General features: G+C 42.6%; 1 protein-coding gene across 1 annotated transcript in view; it reads right to left on the reverse strand.

Moving 5' to 3' along the window:
• The window catches only part of tanc2a (tetratricopeptide repeat, ankyrin repeat and coiled-coil containing 2a), a 102,533-nt gene that overhangs the window by 18,166 nt on the left and 71,445 nt on the right, over nt 1–12,922 (reverse strand). The window contains exons 12-21 of the mRNA XM_083931424.1: nt 10,485–10,619; nt 9,841–10,037; nt 9,646–9,754; nt 4,608–4,730; nt 4,396–4,533; nt 4,170–4,268; nt 1,743–1,934; nt 1,561–1,654; nt 552–685; nt 312–435 (exon numbers count right to left, since the gene is read on the reverse strand). Coding sequence (XP_083787550.1) covers nt 312–435; nt 552–685; nt 1,561–1,654; nt 1,743–1,934; nt 4,170–4,268; nt 4,396–4,533; nt 4,608–4,730; nt 9,646–9,754; nt 9,841–10,037; nt 10,485–10,619 — 1,345 coding nt within the window. The remainder of the gene's footprint in view (nt 1–311; nt 436–551; nt 686–1,560; nt 1,655–1,742; nt 1,935–4,169; nt 4,269–4,395; nt 4,534–4,607; nt 4,731–9,645; nt 9,755–9,840; nt 10,038–10,484; nt 10,620–12,922) is intronic.

Raw genomic sequence — 12,922 nt, forward strand, 5'->3', positions numbered from 1 at the left:
AACACATGCCACTTTAGTATCGACTCTGCTTGCCTGGAACCTCGACCAAGGTGGTACTAAGAAAAGGTGCCACAACTTTTGCAAATGGAAAACCAAAAAAGATCAAGGGAAGGTTGGGAAGGGGGTCATTAAGAGAATTCTGTTATATCCTTTTCTTTTTGTTTTTCTGTCAGTCAAATTCTGTGTTAACGTAATTTGGTCATTTGCTCCACCCTTTGGCTAAATGTATGTTTTTGAGTTTTTGAGTTTGTGACAGCTCTTGCACCCATTGTTGCTGTGGTTGGTAATACTGTCAATTCATAGGTGGTTACCATGATCCAGTAGCAGCTGGGCGGTGGTCATATGTCCCTCTGAGGCTGCCATCATCAGAGCTGTTCGACCCTGCTGGTCGACCATGTTCACCTCCACCCCGTGGCTCAGTAAGAGCTTCACCACCTGACCGAGAGAGACACACAGAGACAGGTGTTTAACACGTCTGGAGCAGGAACCAAAGTAAAATGTGTTTACTGTGGTGTGTGTGTGTGTGTGTGTGTGTGTGTGTTCCACTGTACCTGCCAGTGGCCATGTCTCACAGCACTGGAGAGGGGAGCCACGCTCCGCTTGTTGCTTTGCTCAACAGCAGCCCCCTGATCCAACAACAGCCTGCAGATGGACAGCCTGCCACTTCCTGCTGCTGCTGTCAGAGCTGACACACAGACAGAAGGAAGACAGATGTCCTAAATGTGAACGTGTCTAACAAGAACAGATGTCCATAATTAGAACCCCTCTACTGACCTCTGCTGCAAGATGTGAATGTGATGAGATGGGAAGATGAAATGATGGTTTGGTTGAGTGGGGGTCAATCTGTGACTGAATCCACTGCCACGTTTTTTCTATCTGACAATGGTTCCTTTAGCCACATACAATGAGATCTTTTGCTGGCGGAATTAAAGTGAAATTCCGGCGTCAAATCATTCCAGGGTCTTTTTCGGCAAATACATTCATCAAATAAGGCAACGTGACAATTTTTTTTCATATAAATGGAGAAGTCCCGGAGAGTCGATAAGACCCTTGGATGATTTTATGATTTATGTATATCTTAATTCTAATGCGCTATTAACAGTATTATTACTTGTACAGAGTGAACTTTTTTTGTGTAGGTGTTGTACAGTCCCTGAACCCATCAGCTTCCTGTCTGATGGCAGATAAGCCTCTGGGGCAGGGACTCCAGTGTAGCCAGTGGATATTCAGGCCAACACTTCCTCTTCAGAGCGGCGATCATTGTTTATGATTCGATTAACAACTTGAGACACGAGAATGGAGTTGGAGTTGAGAAATATTAATGCAGATAATTAATGACAGAAAGCAAATAAAAAGAGAAATAGCTGATGGGTTCCCAGTTTCTTTGCTCTCCATGCAGACTGTTTACCTGTATGCAACCAAAGCATGCTCAAACGGAATTTGGTCAATACTCGGCTACAAACAGAAACCAGACTGCTTTTGCGACCCAAATTTTATCTTGTTGCTGCAGATTCTACATTCATATGTAGAATCTGAATATAGAGTTAGCTTTTGCAGTACCTGTCTCTCCCCACAGACTGTCAGGTGTGTTGATCTCAGGTCTCTCCTCCTCTTCCTCGTCTTCTTGTGGAAGATCCAGGAGGTATGACACAATCTGCACGCACACGCACATACACATTTTAGTGATTTGTAACATTTGTTATTGTGTGTGTGTGTATGTGTGTCTGTGTCTGTGTGTGTACCTCTGTGTGGCCCATGCTGGCTGCTGTGATCAGAGCCTGTTGCACAGCCTGGGACCTGTTCGCCCCCCTGTGGCCGCAGCAGGAGGAGCAACTCCAGTCTGCACGTTTTAGCAGGAAGCACAGCACCTCGAGGAGGCCTCGCTGAGCCGCGTGCACCAACACACACCGTCCTGAGCTGTCTACATGACCCACCTGAAGACACGGGGAGACAGAGACTGAGACAGTGCACTTGAGACACTGCAAAGCACAGAATCAGTGGAAACAGTATGAACCTCATCCCAACACACATTGCATAAACACATCCATATCCATGCTTGAGCTACACCTTCTAAAATGCCAGTAGCTATTATACTTTTCCAAGACATTCCTGTCATCATACAGTGGTGATCAAAATTAGAGAACAAAGTATAAATTCCTAATTTATTCTGAAATATTGTTATTTTTTACTGATCATAATTTGATAGAATATTAGCTGGGGCTACACCACTGCTGTGCATGTTTTTAAATAACCAAGGCACTTCGACAAAAAACTTTACAGTAACCACTGTGTCAGAAGAGAAGATTTCAACAATGTTTTCTTCAGGCTATAGGATTCAAAAAGGAAAAGGAACTGTAGAGGCCTTTGCATCAGCTCTGTGCATGTGGGGTATTCTATCTAAACATCTATAATTGTCACAACAAACTGTTGGTACGGAATAGCCATGCTAACAGGATGCAGGTTTATTGAAAGAAAGTTGGAATCAGTCACACCTTCATTGCTCAGATTGAACTCATGCAAGTTATAGCAAATTATAGCATAGCAAGTTATGAACGAGTTGTATTTTTAGTCTCTCAGGATGACAAGACCTTAAAGACATGGAGCCCATTTAATAATTATTCAAAGTTCTGATCAAGTCTACTATACACTGGAGATCAAAATTAGACAACAAATTAGAAATACTGGATGAAATAGTGTTGTTGTTTATTGTTCAGAATTTCATAGACTTCTCTGTCCACACAACATGCTCCTCAGCAAAGGCAAGTCTAGCCTTGTTATTATTTCTGCTGATGAGAGGTTTGTTCACTGCAGAGTGGGCTTTCAGTCCAAATTGTCTTAAATGATGAGTCACTGTGCAGAGACAGATCCTTGTCCTGTTCAGCACTGAACTGGGGACCAACTCCAGCTGCCGTGTTGAACTGATTCCCCATTGAGAGTCTTCTCATAATCCTGTCCTCTCATGCACTTTTTTTAACGTAGACGGCCGGCCTTTTTGAGGGACTTAAATTAATCTGTGTCCTTGTAAAGTTTCAATCGGACTGAACGCCCAACCTCTCTCTGATGGCTGAGAGGGTCATCCCTTTGGCCTTCATCTGGACAACCTGCTGTCTCAGGGTTTCAGTCACCTTAGAGGAACTCACCATCTTACAAAGTAACGAGGAGAGCTGAAGATATATAGGGTGTGTCCAACAATCAAGTCAACTGTCACCAGGTGCCAGATTAACACGACTAACTGGGAGGGATCTGAAAGTGTTCTATAATTTTGCTCACTGTTTTTTTTCACAAAACAACGTTTTTTGTTGAGAAGCCTTGGCTATTTAAATCCTATCAAATTATGAACAGTAAAAAAGAACAGTATTTCATAATAAATCAAGTTTTAATACTTTGATCTCCACTGTATGTATTCACTAGGTACTAGGGAATACGCATCCAAACTATCCTATTTCCTGAGCGATATAATAATGGGAAAATAGGAAAAATTGTCACATTCTTGGCATAAAACAAATAGGCTGGTACTTCAGAGTGACTGTTATCAACTCTGGCAGTGATTTATGAAGTGAATCATGAGGCTGTTCTCATACACATCACAACGAATCTGCCATTGTCAACATTGTGCAACATTCTGGCAGCTTTAGCCGGGGAACGTTCTTCTATGTTTGCTGTAATGCCGGTTAACATCAATGGCATTCCTTTGCCCTAATAATTATTTATAACACCAAATAATACACTAAAGACTTTATGTTGTTGGGAACATATTGGTTTATGTACATTTCTCCTTGTTGCATTTTGTGTTGGACAAAGTTCTTCTAAACCCAGCACAGAAAATAAGTTTCAAGGAAAATGTGAAACTCTACTGGAAAATTTACTTTATGTATTTATTTATGTTTGATTGATTGCTTGCTGGCCAATCTGTTTATCTTTATCTTAAAACTGTCTTATTGTTGTTTGTATTATTATATGTCAAGGGCATGCAACTGCCATATCTTTGTCACTGATCTTGTGATATAAATGTAAATAAAGAATAAAGAAAAGACTAAAACTGTGAGGGAAAGACTCATTCTGGATATGTCCACTGGATGACACCAAAATATACATTTGTCACATTGTGCACATGAAGGCTTGAAATATTTGAGCCACAGAATCTAGGAGGCAGACAGGTGGACGGCTACCTTAGCTGCGTGCTGACTCAGCATAGTGACGATGTGCATGTGTCCGGCTGCAGCAGCGAATCCCAGTGCAGTCAAACCATCTTGTGACTGAGCATCCACCTGGAAAAACCACACATAAGTCACAAGTTTGGCGATGGTAAATGGATGCAAACTTCCGATTACAACCTTGCACAATGTTTCCATAATGTCACATACTTCCACAAACCTTAGAAAATCATATTTTTACCTGAGCTCCGAGGTCAAGCAGCAGTGCTACGGCGTCACTGTGGCCCAGGTGAGCATGGACACACAACAAGGGGGCCTTGTTGAGGACATCACTACGGAAATTCACATCAGCCCCCCCCATGATCAACAACCTGCTCACCTGCACAGAAAGGGGAGCCAAGTTACAGTCACCTGTATAAGCAAGTGTATGTGGATGGCTGTAGAAAATGTTACCTTGATGTTGGGGGTGTAGAGGTTGCGCAGCGACGAGAGAGCAGAACTCAGGCTCTCTGTGCTGTAGGACAGCCACAGCCCCTGCAGAACTGAGGAGGGAACCCCAAGCTTCTTACTCAGACCCTGGACATGAGAGTACATACCACAGAAACAAATAGTTTGATTGGTAGATATACAGGTATATATGGACAAGTGGCAATTGCAAGGGAGGCTCAGCTTGACCCTAAAATGTCACCAAAAAAAAAAAAAGTGGTGAAATATGTATATATATGTATATATGTACTGCCGTGTGTACATTTCATTGACTAAATACGCGCTAGAGAGCCTTCATCTTTTAGATGTTTTAGAATTTACATATTAATAAACAAACACATTTATGAGGTAGGCCAGAAAAAATAGCTTCCCCTCCTTGAAAGACAAGCAGCCGCCACGAATATGGACATGTTCTCTTACATTAAATAAAGCAACTTGCCCTAACAAGATTGCACTACACTTTGATAGACATCTGTCTGAAGGAAAGTGAGAAACAAACTATCACAGACCATCATGAGGCAGCAATGGTCAGAGGCACAGAAGCCTCCAATATATAAAAAGTTATAGATGGAGTCTATTATGCTGGAGAAAGACTGTTGATATTTGAACTCAACATCCAAACAAATCCCCCCCTCCTGTTATTGCTCCTTTTTTTACCATCCCTCTTTTTCCTCTTAGGGCGTTTCACACCTGATAATCCGTTTCTAGTCCATTTCCCCGTGCACCAGATGTAAAAATGATTTTTTTTCCCCCAGCTGGTCTGGTTTACTTTCACACCTATTTATTTGATCTGGTCCGAATCAGTTGATGACATGCTGAAGTGAACCAAATGTAGCTGCACTTCGTCGCAATAAAGGTTTGGGACAAAAAAGGAGAAACAAGCACTTCACTCACTGATTAGATGTGTCTCGGGTGGGCGTAGTAATGTAGATCCTGAACTGCGTTCTGATTGGTCAGAATTGCCAAGCTAGCAAATGCTGATGTTAACAGAGTGACAGCAGACAACGCACCTATGACAAGTGATATCGTAAACGGAGAGACACTTGCAGAGTTGATTTTCGCCGTTGGTCCTTGTTTATTACATTACTACTCCAGGGGCCTGTTTCACAAAGCAGGTTTAGTGAAATCTCTGAGTCTGTTAACCCTGAAATGAGGGAAACTCTGAGTTTTCCGTTTCACAAAGGGAGGTAACTCAAACAAGAGAGAGAGGGTTAACTCTAGCCTGTTTCACAAAGAGAGGTAACTTAACCTCTCGGTCAGCTACCATGGTAACATGCTCTCTGATACTAACCTGGTCAGGACCAGGTTTTTCTCAGAAAACCTTGAGTTTCTCTCTGTCTCCGCCCTCTTTCAGCCGAACACGGCATTTGATTTCTTCATTCATTCAGTCAGCACGCGAGTTTTGGCGTAGTATAGTTCTGTCGTCTGATTTTTCAGAAAATCATTGCAAAAATCAGAAGTATATTAGGTGGCGACTATTTCACTACCATGGCATGTCCCTTTGATAATGATCCCGTGGATGAAAGTGCAGAATTACTGCACAGAGAATAAATATTCGTCGGGAGATGATTATCAAACTATTGATGATAGATGTTCTTGCATTTCCAGGCAATTATCTTTTTGAGCGGTACAGTTTCATATCCCAGCAGATATTGTGTGTTGCGCTGCGTTTTTTTGCAAACGGGAGTTTTTTATACAACATATAAACAGCCACTTACGGTAATATTTACTTTACCATGTAAAACATGCTCAAAATGAGGTATCACCATGAGATTGTGCCGATGTTTTACCTGTTTGAACAATGTTTTTATTTTTCATCTTAAGCTGCTGCCAAGTGCGCTTCTCCCCCGCGGGGTTGCACTTAAATGAAATAAACTAATAGGCTCCCACTTAAGCAGTTTCCCCTGTGATATTACTGTGATTGTAACAGGACTACATCTAAACTTATGCACTGACCCGAGCCGCAATGTTCTCCCGCACCGCCTCCCTCTCTTTTGCTGCTGCAGCCATGTAAACTTGCTCAAACTCACTGTATGAGCGCATTAATATTTCCAATTCCAGTTGTAGCGTAGCCCTTCGCTTCCCCGTTGCCATGGTGACTCGTCGAATCAGGGCTCCATTGATGCTGCCTTTTTTTACTTGTGGTGCACGCACTTAACTCCAGGTCAAACTACTCTGAGTTGATCAATGCAAATCTGCTGTTCTGGAACTGAAAACTCAGAGTTTCCTATCTCAGAGTAGATCAACTCAGAGTTCAGGGTTAGACTCAGAGTTTGTTGAACCTGCTTTGTGAAACGGACCCCTGGTGTGTTCTTGCTTGGTTGGAATGAAAACCTGCTGCCACAGCGGCCCTTTACTGGATTAGTTTGAGACACCTGATGTAAATCATAAATGAGTCTTGTTGTCGTGGTGACAGGGGAGGTACTTAATCCTTAAGTAAATCACGTAGCTGCCTACAGGAACTGTGTTGGTGCAAAAATCAACTTGTGAAATAAATCAACCGTGGGCTATTACAGCTTGCATTTAGGACACACAACCATTGTTAACAAAATCACACTTTAACACCATTGAAATGTCAGCAATTGATTTGGGATTTAACATTGAATTTGGCATGAAACATCATACAACCTTTTATCGTCCTCCTGAGTGCAGGTTTACATGTCTGTTTGTTTACATGTGTTGTTAGAAAATTCCAGTGGTGTCTAAAATCTTGTTTAGTCATTCCCTATACAGTGCACTATTTAATAAACACTATATAGGGAATAGTGAGTGAGTGAATGAGGGAATGGTTTTAAACACAGCTTAAGTGTCTGTGAACGTGACAAGATGGAGGGTTCTGAAAATTAGTACAGTTAAAGAGGAGTTACGTCTTACTGCCAAAGAGGCCACTAGCTGCAAAGCTGAGACTCTGGTGGATTCACTGAGTCCAGTTGTCTTCATCTGTGATGCTGTTAATCCTCATAGGAGTCATTTGATGATAGTGAGAGTTGTTGCTGTGACTTCAAGGAGAATCATAGCCTCATGAAACTTTACAACCACAAACTAAAGACCTGGGGTCAGTTTCACAAAGCAGGTTAAAAAAACTCTGAGTCTAACCCTGAACTCTGGGTTGATCTACTCTGAGATAGGAAACTCTGAGTTTTCAGTTCCAGAACAGCAGATTTGCGTTAGGTTGATCAACTCAGAGTAGTTTGACCTGGAGTTAAGCGCGTGCACCACAAGTATAAAAAGACAGCATCAATGGAGCCCTGATTCGATGAGTCACCATAGCAACGGGGAAGCGGAGCGCTACGCAAACACTGGAATTGGAAATATTAATGCGCTCATACGGAGAGTTTGAGCATGTTTTCGCCAAAAGTGTAACAGCACTGCAGCAGCTAAAGAGAGGGAGACAGCACGGGAGAACATTGCTGCTTGGGTCAGTGCGTAAGTTTAAACGTAGTGGCTGTGGCTGTTTTATATGTTGTATAAAAAACTCCCATTTGCAAAAAAACGCTGCGCAACACACAATATCTGCTGGGATGTGAGAGCATGACTTTGGAAATGTAAGGACGGATGAGGCTCTGTATGTAAATGATAGTCTGTGACATGAAACGGTGTTGTGCCGTATTCAGCACCCCTGCCGTGAAATGCACCCCTTGCATTATAGGTGATATTCTGGATCAGCAGGCTATATAGGAGTAGTTTATATACCGGTAACCCAATTAAAAGTACTCACTTTTGAACCTATGAATTGCAAGAAAAGCTGGGATTATATTTTGGAAACGCTAAGTCAAATACATTCAACTTGCTCAAAAGATCCATTTCATTCATTTTGTAATTATGGCTGCAGTATATTAAGAACGTCTGTGCAGTAATGCTGCACCTTCATCCACGGGATCATTATCAAAAGGACATGCCATGGTAGTGAAATAGTCACCACCTAATGTAGGCCTACTGAATGATTTTTATACGTTGTATTCATTTTGCAAAAAAACGCAGCGCAACACACAATATCTGCTGTGATATGAAACGGTACCGCTCAAAAAGAGAATTGCCTGGAAATGCAAGCACATCTATAATCAATACTTTGATAATCATCTCCAGACGAATATTTAATTCTCTGTGCAGTAATGCTGCACCTTCATCCACGGGATCGTTATCAAAAGGACACGCCATGGTAGTGAAATAGTTGCCACCTAATATAACTTCTAATGTAGGCCTACTGAATGATTTTTGAAATGATTTTCTGAAAAAACAGACAGCAGAACTATACTACGCCAAAACTTGCCCGCTGACTGAATGAATGAGGAAATCAAACACCGTGTGTGGCTAAAAGAGGGCGGTGACAGAGAGAAACTCAAGGTTTTCTGAGAGCATGTTACCATGGTAACTGACCGAGAGGTTAAGTTACCTCTCTTTGTGAAACAGGCTAGAGTTACCCCTCTGTCTCTGGTTTGAGTTACCTCCCTTTGTGAAACAGAAAACTTAGATTTTCCCTCATTTCAGGGTTAACAGACTCAGAGTTTTCACTAAACCTGCTTTGTGAAACGGGACCCTGGTTTGCTACGGATATAGTTTACACAACACAAATGCTCGCCAATCGGCAAAAATGCAATTCTTACTGGAATCTACAAAAGTTTCTGATCCAAAATCACAACATGGATCCTCAACGTCTTAATGTGGTAATTTGTAGAGTAAATGTGGTTATATTCAGCACCAAATCTGTGTAACTAATGGTATCAACCCAAACATTGTTGCAAAAACTTTTGAAACTTACATATATGTAAATCTTAATGTATTAACCTCTTAAACACTTTTACAATTAATTTATTTGTTTCATTCATTCATTATTCTTTTTAAACTTGAAAACCTTGACACACAGAGATGAGCTGCATCTCAAATGAATCTTCAGGTTCCAGCTTTCAGATAATGTATAACTCTCCTATGTGACATCTGTGTGTGTGTGTCTGTGTGTGTGTGTGTGTGCGTGCGTGCATGCATGCGTGCATGCGTGCATGTTAACCTTGTAGATGTGAGCCTTCAGCATGTGATGTCCCAGCTCTAGTGTCTCCTGTCGGTTCAACTTTCCTTCCTGCCTGCAGAGCCAGAAGGCCAGGAGAGTGTGGCCACCCCTGGAGACAAACACACAGCTCAGTGAAAACTACTCTTTCCTTCCCTCTCTTTTTCACTCTCACTCTCTCACTGTCTGTCAGTGTACCTGGGGTCACAGAGGAACCGGTTGTCCTGACCCTCCTCTCGCCACATCAGCCACTCCCTGAAGGAGGCATGGTTTAGCATCCTGCTGCTATCACTCCGCTGCGGCAGGAAAGAGGAGAGCTGCTCCAGACGGTGCAGAAATTCCCCCCAGTGCATCGTTCCTCCGGTCAGAGCGCCCGCATTCACTACCTCAAACAGCTGAAGGAGGAACAGTCACATTTCTAGTGTATTCATATTCCAATTTCAATATGACAGAGACATGCCAACACCGGTCAGACCAAAATCAAGACCAGCCAAAGTCTACAGTGCAAGCAGCTCTGTCAGGCTGTACTGAGGAACAGCGGTGCTTTGAGCTACATGCTAACATCAGTACGCGTAAAATGATAATGCTAACATTCATGTATGTTAAGCAAATGTAATGTTAGAGCTAATGTTAGTCTTAGTTCTGCTATTAACATTAAGGCCCAATCCCATTTCTCCTTCGTACCCCTCGTCAGAAAATGAAAACCTCTTCAATGCCTGGGAGTGCTGGAGGACCAGTTGATGGTAAGTAGTATAGAGTGCAAAATAGTCTAGTTTGCCTAGCTACACAACATGCTAACTTCCAGTCTTCCTGTATACTGTATATCACAGTGAAGTGTGTACCTGCTGGTCAGTCAGTGGATGCAGCGACGCCACAGTAACGTTGAGCAGTGGCAGAACCCTCTGGAAAGATGAATGAGTGGGAAACCTCATATTGAGCTGCAGCAGGTAGACTTCTGCTAGACTCACAGGGACCACCTACAGACACAAACATACATACATACTTACATACCATACCCTGGAAAGAGGATCTGAGTTTTACCAGAGTATCAGAGTTACTGCCATCACCCACAGGGAATATTTAGAGTGCCTCACAAAGGATACTGAGCTCGAGGATCGTCTCATACAGTGCGTTTACATGCAGTTTAAAAACACAATTTTCTTCGGATTAAGGCAATACCCCGGTATCTCAAATGCCACGTAAACACCATACACCAGGTAAAATCAGATAGTCCTTCCCCGGTTAAAGGACCTAGATAACTCCTTCAGCAATCCGAGTATTCTTGACCTTGTGCGGTACAAGGCGCATGATCTGCTGGGACGGCACACAGTCAGTCAGTGTTCATAGCGGGGTCACATCTGTCTTGTATGTATGTCTGTTTTTGGCCTGTTTGTATAGTGTCTAATCCAAAAATTGTGAAGTCTCGTCTCCGTGTCAAGTCACATTGTTTGTCTGTGCAATGTTTACAATGCCGGACCTACGAAAAATACTTGCCATCACATTTGTTATTCTATGAATAACCAACAACAACCCGGCGTTGGCGCTACTAGCCAGCGACCAGCGATCACTCACCCACAGCCGGGCGGATCTCCTACATCCCTGGGCCTACGCCGACTGCAACCAAATACCACCAGTTGCACACCCACCGGAGATCAAACCAAGATGTAGAGGCAGACGAAGCGTCCCTTCAGGCCTGCTCTTCCCTTCATCATACTATCTGTTACGGCCTCCAAACAATTGAATAAATTGACTAGTGGCTCAAACTGGAGACCGAAACATAAAAGAAGGACACCAAAGAAGATAGAACTTTTAAGTTTTTTTTTATTAAACAACTTATCCCAACAGGAAACAAACATTCCTGAAGGAAAACTAGCAAAATACAAATGAGGATCTTACCAAAAAAGAAATCAGCAAACCCAAAAACGGACTTGGAGATGCTGGCCAAACTCAGCAAAAATGGAGGGGGGACCAGGCCACCCCTTATAGGGACGTCGGAGCTTTATATATATATTATAAACTAAAAACCAAATGAAGAAAGAGGCCGCCGGCCATCTCCAGGCCAAAAATAAAACAACTACTAAATCAAAGATTTTAACAAATCATAATGTGGGACCAAAGGTGCTGGTGGGTCTGTCCCTCTCGAGGAAATGGTCTTGCTGGCTTTATATAGCAGGTTGGCAATCAGGGAGTTGATCGGCTGCAGGTGTGTCAGCCTGATTGCCAGCCTGCTGAGAAAAGGGAAAAACCGGTTTAGGCACATAGAGGAGATCTTTCATGGCCACACGCAACACTATCAAATATCAGCTCTCTGAAGAACAAGACCTGCTGCACGCCAAGTGCTTGGTGGAGAGAGCCTACAAGGACGCCTGCATCATCGCCCTCACCAAACCCTTGATTGACGATGAAGTTCCAGAGACTGAGGTCAATCTTAATCCCTTTTCCATCATAAGAGCTGACAGGACCCGTCAGTCCGGTAAGAGAGGTGGTGGGATCTGCATCTCAATTAACAGCAGATGGTGTGATAACATCAAGATCCACAAAAGGATCTGCACACCAGACATGGAGGTGCTGACGGTGACCCTGAGTCCCTTTTATCTCCCGAGGGATTTCCACATGTTGATTATCAGCTGCGTTTACATCCTACCCAGTGCTAACGCTAAGGCAGCAGCGGGGCTAGTAGCCGAGAACACCAACATCATGGTAGATGCTTACCTTCGTGTCTGCAAATCCGGTCAAGACCGTATCATGTTATTCACCACTTTTTGAGGTTGGCCATGGTTAGGGTTAGGTTCGGTTTCTTGATTGGTTATTGTGACCGTGTCTGACATGGGTTGTTTGGAGGGATGGCGGGCTTCACGTTGTTTTTTTTTGTGTTTTTTTCTCTGTTCTTCGTCATTTAAAGCAGACACACTGTACGGCTGTAATGTTTTTTTCTTGTGTACTTTTTCTTGTGTATGTAAAACTTTCTTATACATGAATAGTCAATCCTTGAATGGGCTGTGTGTCTTGCAGAATAAAAGTTATATACTGGAGTTGATCCATTCAGCCATAGTTCGCCATACATCAATAAGTCCCAAGTCTTTAAGTACTTTGTTTATGCGTTTTTCAATCAAATTCCTTTTTCTTGTTCTATTGCTTGTATCTAAAGAGGGGTTCAGAAGTATAATTAAATCTCCTGCAGGAAATAAGAGTCCCATACGTTTGTGATGTAATGAATTCAAATATTCTTCTGAAAAAGGTTATATTGCTCCCAGGGGGAGCATAGACATTAAACAATGTT

Source organism: Echiichthys vipera (assembly GCF_963691815.1).
Source record: "Echiichthys vipera genome assembly, chromosome: 17".
NCBI lineage: Eukaryota > Metazoa > Chordata > Actinopteri > Perciformes > Trachinidae > Echiichthys > Echiichthys vipera.